Below are 12,670 nucleotides of genomic sequence, written 5' to 3'. Positions count from 1 at the left end.
AGATTTCACTATTATTTATCTTTTCTGTTTTAAAGTTATAATAGCTTTTGAGGTCATTTAAAGAACTTAGTCATGTCCTGAATAGTTTAGTAGGTGTGAATAAATAAGTTTCTGTTATTTTAGTGTACTATTATGTAGTATCATTCATATTTGAAAGTAAATGTATGCTGTTGTGAGATAGAGTGGTCTAACTTGTAATTTCTATTTAATTGCATTTATTTAATAAACAGACAAAAATTATAGGTTGAATAACAGGTGAACTTTTATGATTTTTTGACTGAGCTTTTTAGAAAAAATTAAATAGTAGACTAACTATACTTTCAATTTTGTATAACTGAGAATTTACTTCAAATTTTATAGCTTAGACTTTATGTACTCTTTGAAAGGGAGAATAATAATATTAAAGTTTATCAGGTTATTTAAATTATACACGTAATTTTAAAGTCATTTATTCGAATGTGCCATTATGTTAATGTTGCCTTTCAGATACCTGTTAGTTATATTTTAAATTGGTTCTTTCATTGAAAGGATATTTAATGTCCTATATTTTAATACCTGCACTGTGAATTAGCCTCAGTCATAAGATGGTAGTGTATTCAAGTTCAACAGTGATAGTGTTGAGGATTATTAAACCAGGCTTTTCTTTAGGGGTTGCATACTAAAACAGTCACTGAAGAATCCATTCCTCCCAAAAAAGAATAATTTTCAGAATATTCTTTATTTGTATTTTTTACAGGGCTTGGAAAATATTTAAAACTGAGCTTTTAAGAGGAAAAAACTAGATTGCTAGATTTTTTTCTAAATCAGCATTCTTTTTTTTTAATCCCAATTTTGTTTAAAAGCTGAGGTTTTTATATGGATACCCTCTCCTGCCACACACATACATATATTTACTTTATAGTTGAAAAATGCTTAGTTGGGTCTACTAATACTGCATAATTTTTCTCATAATTTCTCTCTCAGTGGGGCTAAATAATTTTTTTTTCATTGAAGCAAAATTTGATTTGGAGATTGCTTAAAGAAATTACCCATCGTTGATAGAAGTTCTGCTTCATTATTGTGGGACTACACTGTAGCCTTCAAATTTTCCAAGTATTTTATCATTTGGTAATACTTTGCTTTTCAGACTGGAAAACATACAAATGATTATTTTTTTTCCCTACTAGCTCGGTGTAGGTATTCTTTTGATGCAAGCTCTGTGCTGTTAATCCAGCATATTTTTGGAAGTGATTAATGATTCCTGGATATTGTTCATGCTAATAAAGATATTTGATGATTGTTTACCTGATTTCAGCAAAGATTAATGGCATGAGTATATCTCACGTTCCTTTGACACATGACTTTGGTTTCTATTTTAAACACTTTTCCAAATGTTCATCTTCTATACTTGTCTTTATCTGTTCTCTATACAAATTTGCTAAATCTGGAATAATTTTTTTCTGTGAATTTTTTTTCGTGGTGGTCCTATTTGGTTAGCAGAATTGCTTTAGTTCTCCTTTATTGGGCTTGAAAAACAAAGGTAGCATTTTAAATGAGTATTTTACTTGTTTCATGTTTGAGTAAGGGTTTTAAATGTCTGGCAATTTTAAGGTAATTCTTTTTCAATTTACTTTTTCTTTACAGTGCAGGTAAGTATTGTAAGTCAAGTATAATACAGGTGTCTAGCCACTGGATAGGATCTATTTGTAGATATCTAAACTGGTTACAGTTGCCACCAGCTCTCTTTTTTATGCTAGAATTCCCAGCAAGGAAAGAAATATGGTCATTAGTGGTGATCTCTCTGCTTAAGATAAAAATATTATGTTCAGCCTTCCGTTCCTGTTCTCTATTCTTTGGTGATATTGTAATGGGACTTTTAGATAATGAGAAGAAGCACCCCCTGCAAAAGGAGAGTTTGGATTTTTCTAGTGTTAGCAGAAAAGGTTTATTTTTCTGACTATATCGTCTTTGTCTTTTACTTTGAATTTTAAAAATAGAATTGAGACACATAAGTCTTTGTTTTTACTTTTCAGGTATAAAAATATTGAACTATTTAGTATGATCTTTAGTATGATCAAATTTTCTAAATTTATATCAATGTTAATAAATTTTTTCTTGTTAAAATTTCCTCTAAAGCTGGCTTAGATTTTTACATAAAATCTGGGAATACACATTTTGTAATTTGAGCCCATGTATAAATTGTTAATAAACTGTGGGTTCTTAATTTCATACAGCTTTTATTTTTCTACTCCTAAGATTTTTTTTAAAAAGTTATTTGATATTAATTTTCAGAAAACAGTGATGTTTTTCATTAACTGCAAACATTGTAGAACATGTGACTTAAAAAATAGTTTCATACTGTTGTTCAGCTTTTTGGTTATTTAGTGACTTCATCATTATCTCATGAATAGCACTATCTTTAGGTGCAGATCATTATGCCTTGGTTATAGTTTTTCATAGAAAGGTTTATATCAAGATACTAATTTTGGGGAATTTCTTGGTGGTCCAGTGGTTAGGACTTCATGCTTCCCCTGCAGGAGGCCCAGGTTTGATCCCGCAAGCTGAGTAGCGCCGTGAAAAAAAAAAAGATACTAATTTTGAACCAAGGAGTTAAAAAAACACTAATACAGATTTTGAAGATGAGGAATTCCATTGTAATTCTGTGAATTTTTTTTTTTTGCTGTGCTGTGTGGCATGTGGGATCTTAGTTCCCTGACCAGAGATTGAACCCGTGCCCCCTGCATTGGGAGTGCAGAGTCTTAACCACTGGACCACCAGGGAAGTCCCCGAAATGTTTTATTTTTTATTCTCAACCTGAAGTACGTAACATTTGTTAAAACAAAGCCTCCTTCCCTACTAGAAGAATGTGTGTTCCTCACAAAAAATATTCAACATTTTTTGGACTATAGTCATTTGAATTGTTTTACATATCAACCTTTTATATATGGTATGATGTTTTAGTACTACATTTACTTAGTTGTTTTTTTTATCTCGAAACTTATAATCTTATTCAGAATTCTCTGTTTTAACTATTCTATTGTGATATTGTGCACAGAATGTAAAAAAACAATTTAAAATTTTGTCACTTTTGTGTATGGATGTGCAGTATTTTGGCCTTCTAAAAATGTATTTTTCATTTAGCAATTTTCTTCAAGCCTGTTTTCAGAACCTCTTAAAAGATAAAGCAGTAGATTGTAGGATGTATTCAAGATGGCCTGTCAGTACATTTTAGAGATGGTGCATACTGGACGAAAGATGTTTAGAACTCTTTCAAAAAAAAATTTTTTTTTAAATCAAAACTTGAATTCTTTCATTTCTAAATCAGTGAAATACAGATAACTTTAAGAATGTGACCTTGGTGTATTGCCCCAAGCACTTATTAGCACAGTAGTAGTGAATGAGTAGAGAATATAGCACTGGCATAGTAAAATTAGTAGCAGATTGGGATTCAGGATCTTAGGTACTACTCCTGGCTTTGCCACTAACTAGCTTTGTTTCTTTGGCCAAGTCATTTCCCCTCTCTAAGCCTGTTTCCTCATCTGTAAAATGACAGAATTGGACTCTAAGATCCCTTCTTCTAGCTCTAACATTTTGTTGCTTTTATAATGGCTGTTTCTCTACAATTCCCTGGTGCAAGAGATTATTCTCTTGATCACTCCTTTCTTAGAAACTCAGTGTTTAGAATTATTGATTTACCTACCAGCAAGAGGCAGTTTACTTTCTTTTCCTGTTTGAGTGCTTAAACAAGAGTCATTACTGATTTCCTTTCTAGATAGGATCAGAATTACTAAAGGCTTTCTTGGCTCTTTCTCTCTCTCTCTCTGATTGCTTGTTTGTCTTTGCATTGTTGGGCTCATTCCTTATTTTATTTTTGCTTTATTTTAGTAGATGAAGGTGGAAGGTGTAATAAGGCATTATCTTATCTTGGTATTCATTATGTGATTTAGAAGACTTAGCTTGTTCGAGTTTTGCGGTTCTTTTATTTATTCTTTCATGCACCAGTTCATTGTTTGTTTGTGGGTTTTTACCCTCCCTCCCATATTGTTTTGCTTTCTTCCCCTCTCCCTTCCCTCCCTTTCAGGAAAATGGAGGAGTGGCTCCATTACTTCCGGCTCTGTCCAGGTTTTCTGCCACAGAGTGGCACAGCCTGTGCCTCTAATGCTTCTGATAGAGTCGTGACTGCTTTGGATGCTACACCTGCCCCAAGATGTAATGTTGAGCATTGAGATTCCAGGGGCAGTACCTTGTTGCTTGGATGATTTTCTCAGAAACGTCCTGGAAAGCCTCAAGAAAGGAGACTTCTGAGCAAACAGAATCAACTAGGGATCATGACTATACATCCATCACATGCATACCAGCACGGGTCCAGCCGAGGCCTCCAAAATGATGCTTTGCCAGCCTCAGCTGGTTCTCAAGTGATGATGTCCTTGAAGTCTCTGTGGCCTGTGACTCAAGAGTTAAGGTAGTGGAGTTTCCCTTAAAGCATCTCACAGCAGGCTTTGTAGATGGGACACATCTCACCTCAACATGTTTGCTGAATACTCAGGTTGAAGGTCAGCCTCAGCCCTTACTTAGGTCCTTCAAATTAAGTTCTAACTTTGAGGTGTCAGCTATGCGATAGGCTAGGTGTGTGATACAGTAGGTCTTTGACATATTGGACATGAGCCATCAGCCATAATTTATGCAAAATAATTTAACTTTATTATTATTTTTGGGGCTTAATGTATACGGCTATACATTAGGCTTTCCTTTGCTCAAAAGGTGTTAGAGGGCAAATTTAAAACATCTTAGTGAGGTAAAGCTTAGGGAGTCTCTATCACTCTGTGTAACTGTCAGTTTGGAGAAAAATGAGCATTCTCTGAAGTTTGTAAATTTTTTTGCTTCTAAAGTATCTGTGATTGTTCTATATATTATGGTCTTACTGAAGGTTGTTGAAAAATCAAGTAATTCTTCATTATGTGGATCTCATTTTATTTTCCATGACTTATGTGATTATTTTTAGTTGGTATAGAATCTTATTGTTTTATATATTTCATAGTTCTTCTTCATGACAGTCTAGAACTTTAGTATTTGTAGGTTTACATATTTTGACTTTCCGTTTAGTAGGCATATTAGGAGTCTAGAATTTGAAAGAAGAAATATTATGTGGTTTGTTAAAGTTAACAACCAAGTCTCTACAGATTATACGGAATTTAAGACATTTTTTGAACTTGTAAATACAAACTGAAATCAGGTGATTGAACTAAACTTTAGAGTAGCTAAATTAATAATTGTATTTTTGTTGGCTATTATTGTACCACCCAAATGGGTATATAAGATCTTGTAACTGCAAGTAAACTATGTTTTTCTATTTGTAACCTATTATCCAGTGCTTCACATTATATGCACACCCGAGCACACACACACATTTATTCATTCCAAAACAGTGGTTTTACTCAAATTGGCTTGAGAAAGTTCTTCCTTGTTCATGGGAAATGATAATGTGGTGTGTATTAAAGATGATTTTAGAGTTTTTCCAGAAAGATGCTTTTAATAAACTTAAAGAACCACCCTTTATTTTGAAACTGTTTCCTAATTTGTGGAGGGTGTGTTTGTTTATTTTTTATTTTATAAAATGATAAAAGTAAATGATATTTGGGTTTAAATTTTTTTTCTTGACAAAATGAAAAGTTGGCAACCCTATATTAGTCCCCATTTTTAAAATGTTTACTGTGTGCAACCGAAGTCAGCAAACCACTGATGTAGAAGTTTAAGAGCAACGAAGACTTTATTGCTCAACTCCAGTAGGGTTTTTTTTTAATTTTTAAATTTTTTTGATGTGGACCATTATTAAAGTCTTTTATTGAATTTGTTACATTATTGCCTCTGTTTTATGTTTTGTTTTTTTTGTCCATGAGGCATGTGGGATCTTAGCTCCCCGACCAGGGATCGAACCCGCACTCCCTGCATTGGAAGGCGAAGTCCCAACCGCTGGAACACCAGGGAAGTCCCCAACTCCAGTAGGATTTAAATTGGAGTGATCTAATTTTAGCTAGTCAGGTTGGAAACCCTCAGAAAAGCTAACTCATCTGTGGTTTCCTCTTGCAATTGGTAACCCTCTACGTTGTCTAAATATTCCTTATCTATCTGGTTAGGGGGGAAGTACCAAAGGGCATATAATAAGCATTTATGGAAGTGATTAGCTATTTTGTTTGCTTCAGTCTGTTTAGGTGCCTTTGCTATATATCTTTGAGTATAAATAGCAATGAACAATGTATCAAAGTTAAGAAGGCATTAACATGCATTAACATATCCTACCATTGAATGTATTCTTGATTTAAACGTGAGTGCATGTTAAGAAGTAAAAAGAGGAGTTTCAAATCCAAAAATAACAAAAGTTCCATAATTCCAGCTGCAAGTTTTTGACTGAGCTAGAGTCATTCTTGATTGCAGAGTAGATGTTTATCCACATAGAAGTTAGTTCATGGAAAACCAAGAATCATGTCAACTTTTGAGCCTTTCTGTAAGGTATTCCTTTGTTATTGTGATTTATGAATTTATATCAAAAGGTGCAAAACACCTCATCTTGCACAAAAACTGCTTTTATCTTACACTTTCAGATGTCTTCCTTTAGTGCAAACATGGAGATTTTTTAGGAATATATTTTATTTTAACATAAGATGGTATTAAAGAATTATTTTCTCATGCTTTTAGCAGTTGATTTTTTCATTAGCAAATTGGTCTTTGAGGAGCATCTTGACAAATTTTGATATGTTTGAGGCTAATGCACTATCTACTTCTTTGGAAAGTGGAAACTCATTTATGGTAATTTTTGTTCTTTTAACTATGTATGTGGTTAATAGCACTCTTGCTCCTTCTCTGCCCTAGTTTGAATATTATTAGGGATTTTTGATTGCTTCAGTACTTATGTGTTGTATTCTTTCATTTGGTTAGAAGAATTTATGAAGTAAATTGAAATTTAAGGACCAAAGTATTATCCACTAGTTTGAGGTACTGTTTCACAATAAAGTGGTTTATTACACACTGACTTTCTAAGAATATGTTTTGCTGTTGAATAAATCCTCTCATGTGGAGTTTAGTGTTGGAATGCCATTTGTCTGAATGAATTGATTTACTTTTGTGGGCCTGTCTTGATATTGTAGTTGTTGGATGGTGGCAGCAGAGCAAGTGTAGGATTGGAAAGTTATCCAGCATGAAGTTGGAATTGGTCAAAATAGTTAGTAGAAATGTCCCTGAGATTTTTCACTATATTGCAGAATTGTATAGAACTGGGAGAAAATCAGTGCTAAGAGCATTTTCAAAAATTTTGGTTGGTAGTTTAGGTTAAAATATGGTTTTGGTAGACTTTTCTTTATAATAAAAAATCTATTGACACATTTATTTCTATTTTGATACACATAATTCTTTTTGTTTTTAATTTGTTACACTTCACCACCAAATATACAGTTTTTATTGTCTTTTTACTCAAGAATTGCCAAGAAGATGCTTTTAGAAGAAATTAAAGCCAATCTTTCCTCCGATGAGGATGGATCTTCAGATGATGAATCAGAAGAAGGGAAAAAAAGAACTGGAAAACACAATGAAGAAAACCCTGGAGATGAGGGTGAGCTCCCCAAAGAGAAGTATAGGATGTCATAATTATTTGACCAATTCAGGCTTTGAAGACTGTCTGACCATGAAATCTCTTAACACATGCATTTGAAGTTTATTAAAATGTTGAAAACTTTACTACCTTTACTCCGTTTGAATATCTGGTAATAATTGTGCAAGTTTTGTCAGTTACTGCCAATAAACAGATGATTTTTAAAGGAAAATATTTTTTACCTTTTAAAAAAATCTATAAATGTATACTGGTGATATTTAATCAATATTTAATAATAGTAATAGATCAAGTTTGATGTATGAGATAGCCTGTTATCACCAATGCAACCCAGATAAGTACACAGCTCTGATCAGTTCCATAAATCATGATAATTGTCAACAAAAAAAATATGTAGTTTTACAACATTTTAAAGGAAAAAAGGCTGAAGGTTTTACTGATTTGTTTTCTCCATTTAGAAGCAAAAAATCAAGTCAATTCTGAATCAGATTCAGATTCTGAAGAATCTAAGAAGCCGAGATACAGACATAGGCTTTTGAGGCACAAGCTGACTGTGAGTGATGGAGAATCTGGAGAAGAAAAAAAGACGAAGCCTAAAGAGCACAAAGAAGCCAAAGGCAGAAATAGAAGGAAGGGTAAGACATTTTAATTCTGATAACAAGGAACATACTGGTTTTATAAACTAAATATAGTTGTGAAATTTAAGTATATTGGCTCCAACAATTGTCCACCTATATTAGGTGAGTATCAGCACACTGACAACAACTATTCTGAGAGTGAAATAAAGAATTTAGAGTGGGAAGGTAACCCAGAAACTTGAGAGATGACACAAAGACTATTTTTGACCTTTAGTAGTCATATACATTTAGATTAAAAAGACAAAGAAATATGACAATAAATAAAATATGCATTAAAGTTATGTAGAAAATATAAGACTGCCTGTAAGTGCAGGAAGAAATAATGAGGAAAGATAGAACATACAATTAATTTGGATAGATTTATGCAAGTTTATATGTAAAACTTTAGCCAGATTAAATTTTTATTACATTAAAAGTCTGAGTCCTTCTGCATTGAGTTACTTACATGTTTCCAGCGTCATGGTAAACATCGAGGATACAAAATGAATAAGGAAATCATTGTCTTATGTGATGGTTTTCAACCTGACTACACATGCAGATAACTTGGATTTAAAAATATACCTATGGCAGGGCTCCACCCCAAGCCAATTACAGCATAATTGGTGGTGGTGGGACCTATGTATCCATATGTTTTAAGAGCATCTCTGATATGATTTTTATATGTAGCCAGGTTTGGCAGTCATTGGTTTAGTAAGAATTATTAACATTAATATTATAAGAAATTATAGTACCATGAGGGTTGTCTTGTATAGCAGAGGTATTGTAAAGTGTGGCACTGAGAGGATTTCTTTAGCTTCCTGGGGGCTAGGGGTTATCACCAGAGAAGACTTCACAAAGATGAAGAGTTTCACCCAGCAGATCAAGTTCTAAATGGGGAGCAGGTAGATGTGTTGTGAAGATTTATAATACAAGCAGGGAAAAAATTTTAAAAGCCTCTGCAAATTGTTTAGCACATGGTGGAGGGGATGCAATTAATGTGGTATAGCTGGAGTATAGGAGGGAGTAGGGAAAAGAACAGCAGGAAATTAGGCTGGGCCAATAAGACAGAGACCAGATACTAGAGACCTTTGTAAGCCTGTGTTTCTCAAACTGAAGTACTTGGCAGTGGACTCATGGGTATATCAGGCTATAGAGTAAACATGGTACATCTCTTTGGTGTGTTCATTTTACTTGAGAGTTGGCGGAGAGCATTCTTATATTAAGTAATCACATATATTGAGCAATTAAATGTGAAGTTTTCCTGAGAATTTCGGCTAACAAGAAGATTAAAGAAAGCTTTTTCTTCTTTGGGGCAGATACTGAAGACTTTACTACCCAATTCCTGTCGGGCAGATTAACTCTTCTTTGCCACTAGGAATAAGAAAGCATTTTTGGAAGTGTCTGAGAAGTATAGTAGGCTCTATAGGATGGAGAGCCATTGAAAGGTTTAAAAATTTTTTTTAATTTTAAAAATTATTTTTATATCATAGCTATATTGAGACATAATTCACAAACCATACAGTTTACCAGTTTACAGTGTACAATTTGTTTTTAGTGTAGTCACAGAGGAGTGCCACCACTTTTTAAAAAACGTTTTATTTAAGGTATATATACAGAAAAGTGTGCATTTCATAAGTGGATAGCTTGATGGACATGTATGGCACCTCAAGACACAGGACATTCGTTACCAGCACTCAAGAATCACAACTTCAGCACAACCACTCATTTTTTCCATTGAAAGCTTTCAACCAAGGTTGTAATACGTTCAGATTAGTTGCCTGTTATTCTGTGAGACTGAAGGCTTTGAATCCATTTGAAGGATATTGCCATAGTTGGTGTCAAGTGTGGTTGTTCTGGTATATGTGTAATAGTGAGATTACCCAGTGGAGCTGTAATGTTGTGCAAATAGAGGGCTAAGGAACGAATCTTGGAATCCTGAACATTTAAAGGGCTAAAGAGCAGCAGCTATCCATTAAAGAAGAGGAGGAAGGTACCCCCCCCACCCACACATATACTTAATATTTCATGGATATTTTCATGTAAACAAATAAATAATAGTACCTCATTTTGTGAATGCTTTTCTCATAAATTTCTTTGCAGCCTGACCACAAGCCGGTCTTTCAGATTCTATAAAGGAACTGAGTGATTTAGCATATTACATAACAACATGATTTCCTGTGCATCTTCAACAAAAGGAGAAATACTGATTTTGCCTCTGAGGCTTAGCTCAGGAATATAGAGTCCTTTAGTGGGCCAAATACATTTGAAATGCTTTATTGAAACCCAAGTTTTCTGTGACCTGTGTTTCCATTGTCCTCTTCTGTGGGTAACTTATTACCCAGCTGTTTTTTTTTTTTTTTGGTTCGTTTGTATAGAAGGGAGTAAACTAAAACCCCATCATATTAATTTTTCTAATGTAGGTTATGATCATAGTGATTGATACTACATTTGGAGTTGCATGATTTTCCAAGTTTTGCAAACTCTGGTGTCCCTGTATTGTCTGGAAACTTAATGTTGGGCAAGGGGGAGAAATCAAAAGCTAATAGCTGAATTATAATATTAAATCAAGTGTAGCATGTGGATTTTAATTTTCACCTAAATTTGAAAAAAGTTATAAAAGTTATTTTGGTGATAATTTCAAAAGTGTAGTTATTGCCTTTATAGTAGATGATATTAAAATTGATGTTATTTTTCTCATGCATTATAATGGTATTTAGTTATGTAGGACAGTGTCCTTATGCTTAAGGGTTAACTGTCATGATATCAGCACTTAATTTCAAATGGTTCAGTGCAAAAAAGGGAGTGTGTATGTTTAGAGAGAGATAAAGCAAATGTGCTAAACTTAACAGTAAGTGAATTTAGGAGAAGGGATACATTCAAAAATTCTTTAAAGCTTTTGGTAGGTTTGAAAATTTTCAAAATAAAATGTTTGATGAAAAATGAGTACTAGACTTAAAATTGTATTTATTACAGGATAAGTTTGTGCGTGCATGTGGACACCTGTGTTCTCCCAAATTCCCAGTTGCTTAGCAGTTCTTTTTTACTATTGTTTTTTTTTATTGTGGTAAAATATACATAACATAAAATTTTAACCATTTTTAAGTTTTTGAAGTAATTCAGTGGCATTAATATATTCACATTGTTGTGCAACCATCAACACTATCTGCCTCCAGAATTCTTTCATCATCCCAAGCTGAAACTCACTAAACAATAATTCCTCATTCCCCTCTTCTCCCAAAGCAAGTCTTTATATTATTTATGCTTGCCTATGTTTTTTTTAGATAGAATAGACCTTTGATTCTGAGGTCAGCTCATGATATTCTAAAAATATTTTATTTTGAAATAATTTTAGATTTATAGAAATGTCACAAAAATAGTGTGGAGTTCCTATATACCCTTCACCCAGCTTCCCTAATTTAATACCTTATACTTATTACAGCACAACAATCAAAACCAGGAAATTAACATTGATGAAATACTATTAGTTCAACCAGGGTTTGACAGACTATACCTGTAGGCTAAATCTGACCTTCTGCCTTTTTTTATAAGTAAAGGTTTATTGGGGCACTGTTATACTTATTCAGTTACTGCTTTCATGTGTTTACAGTGGCAACGTTGAGTAGAGATGAGTGGTTGCAACAGAGACCATATAGCCTACAAAGTTGAAAATACTTACCGTCAGACCTCTGACCTCTGATGTAAACTGTAGATTTTATTTGGTTATCATTATTTTTCCCACTGATGTTCTTTTACCACTTTAGAATCCATTCTAGGATCCCACATTGCATTCAGTTGTCTCCTTAATCTACTCCAATCTGTGACAGTTCCTTTGTCTTTTCTTTTATGACCTTGACGCTTTTGAAGTCTATTATCAGTTATTTTCTAGACTGTCCATCTATATGTATTTGTCTAGTGTTTTCTCATGGTTAGATTTAGGTTATTAGGCATTTTGACAACAGTACCAAAAAAGTGTTATTGAATCTTTCTCAGTGTATCGTACCAAGGGTGTATGATGACAATATGTCTTATTACTGGTAATGCTAACCTGATTTAAGTTGCTTAAGTTGGTGTCTGCTGGATTTTTCCACTGTAAAAAAAACACTATTTTTCTGTTCATATTTAATATCTTGTGGGGAGATACTTTGAGACAATGCAAATATCCTGTTTCTCATCATACTTATGCCCACTAATTTTAGCATCCAACTGCCTGAGCAGTTTTTACTGTGATGTATGTTTAAGTGGTGATTTTCAGTTTCTTTCATTACTTCTATGAAGAGTTGTTTCCCCCTGTTTATTTATTTATTGCATTGCTTATGTTAATATGGACTTATAAATAGATATTTATTTTATTCTATGAGTTATAATCCAGTTGTTCATTTTGTTGCTCAGCTTGTTCCAGCTTTGCTTATTGGGAGCTTTTCAAGTTGGATCCTGTGTCCTTTGAATATATCCCCATCATTTTTTGAGCACTGCT

At 33.5% G+C, this 12,670-nt stretch overlaps 1 protein-coding gene across 6 annotated transcripts in view; it reads left to right on the top strand.

Moving 5' to 3' along the window:
* ATRX (ATRX chromatin remodeler) overlaps positions 1-12,670 on the top strand; it is a 242,716-nt gene that overhangs the window by 97,446 nt on the left and 132,600 nt on the right. For all 6 annotated transcript variants that reach the window (XM_082447341.1, XM_082447346.1, XM_082447343.1 and 3 more), the window contains 2 exons: positions 7,449-7,582; positions 8,038-8,214. In XM_082447341.1, coding sequence (XP_082303467.1) covers positions 7,449-7,582; positions 8,038-8,214 — 311 coding nt within the window. The remainder of the gene's footprint in view (positions 1-7,448; positions 7,583-8,037; positions 8,215-12,670) is intronic.

This window comes from Balaenoptera physalus (assembly GCF_965194825.1).
Source record: "Balaenoptera physalus genome assembly, chromosome: X".
NCBI classification, from domain to species: domain Eukaryota; kingdom Metazoa; phylum Chordata; class Mammalia; order Artiodactyla; family Balaenopteridae; genus Balaenoptera; species Balaenoptera physalus.
The sequence above is the reverse complement of the archived record's forward strand: the minus strand, read 5'-3'. Positions and strand labels throughout refer to the sequence as shown.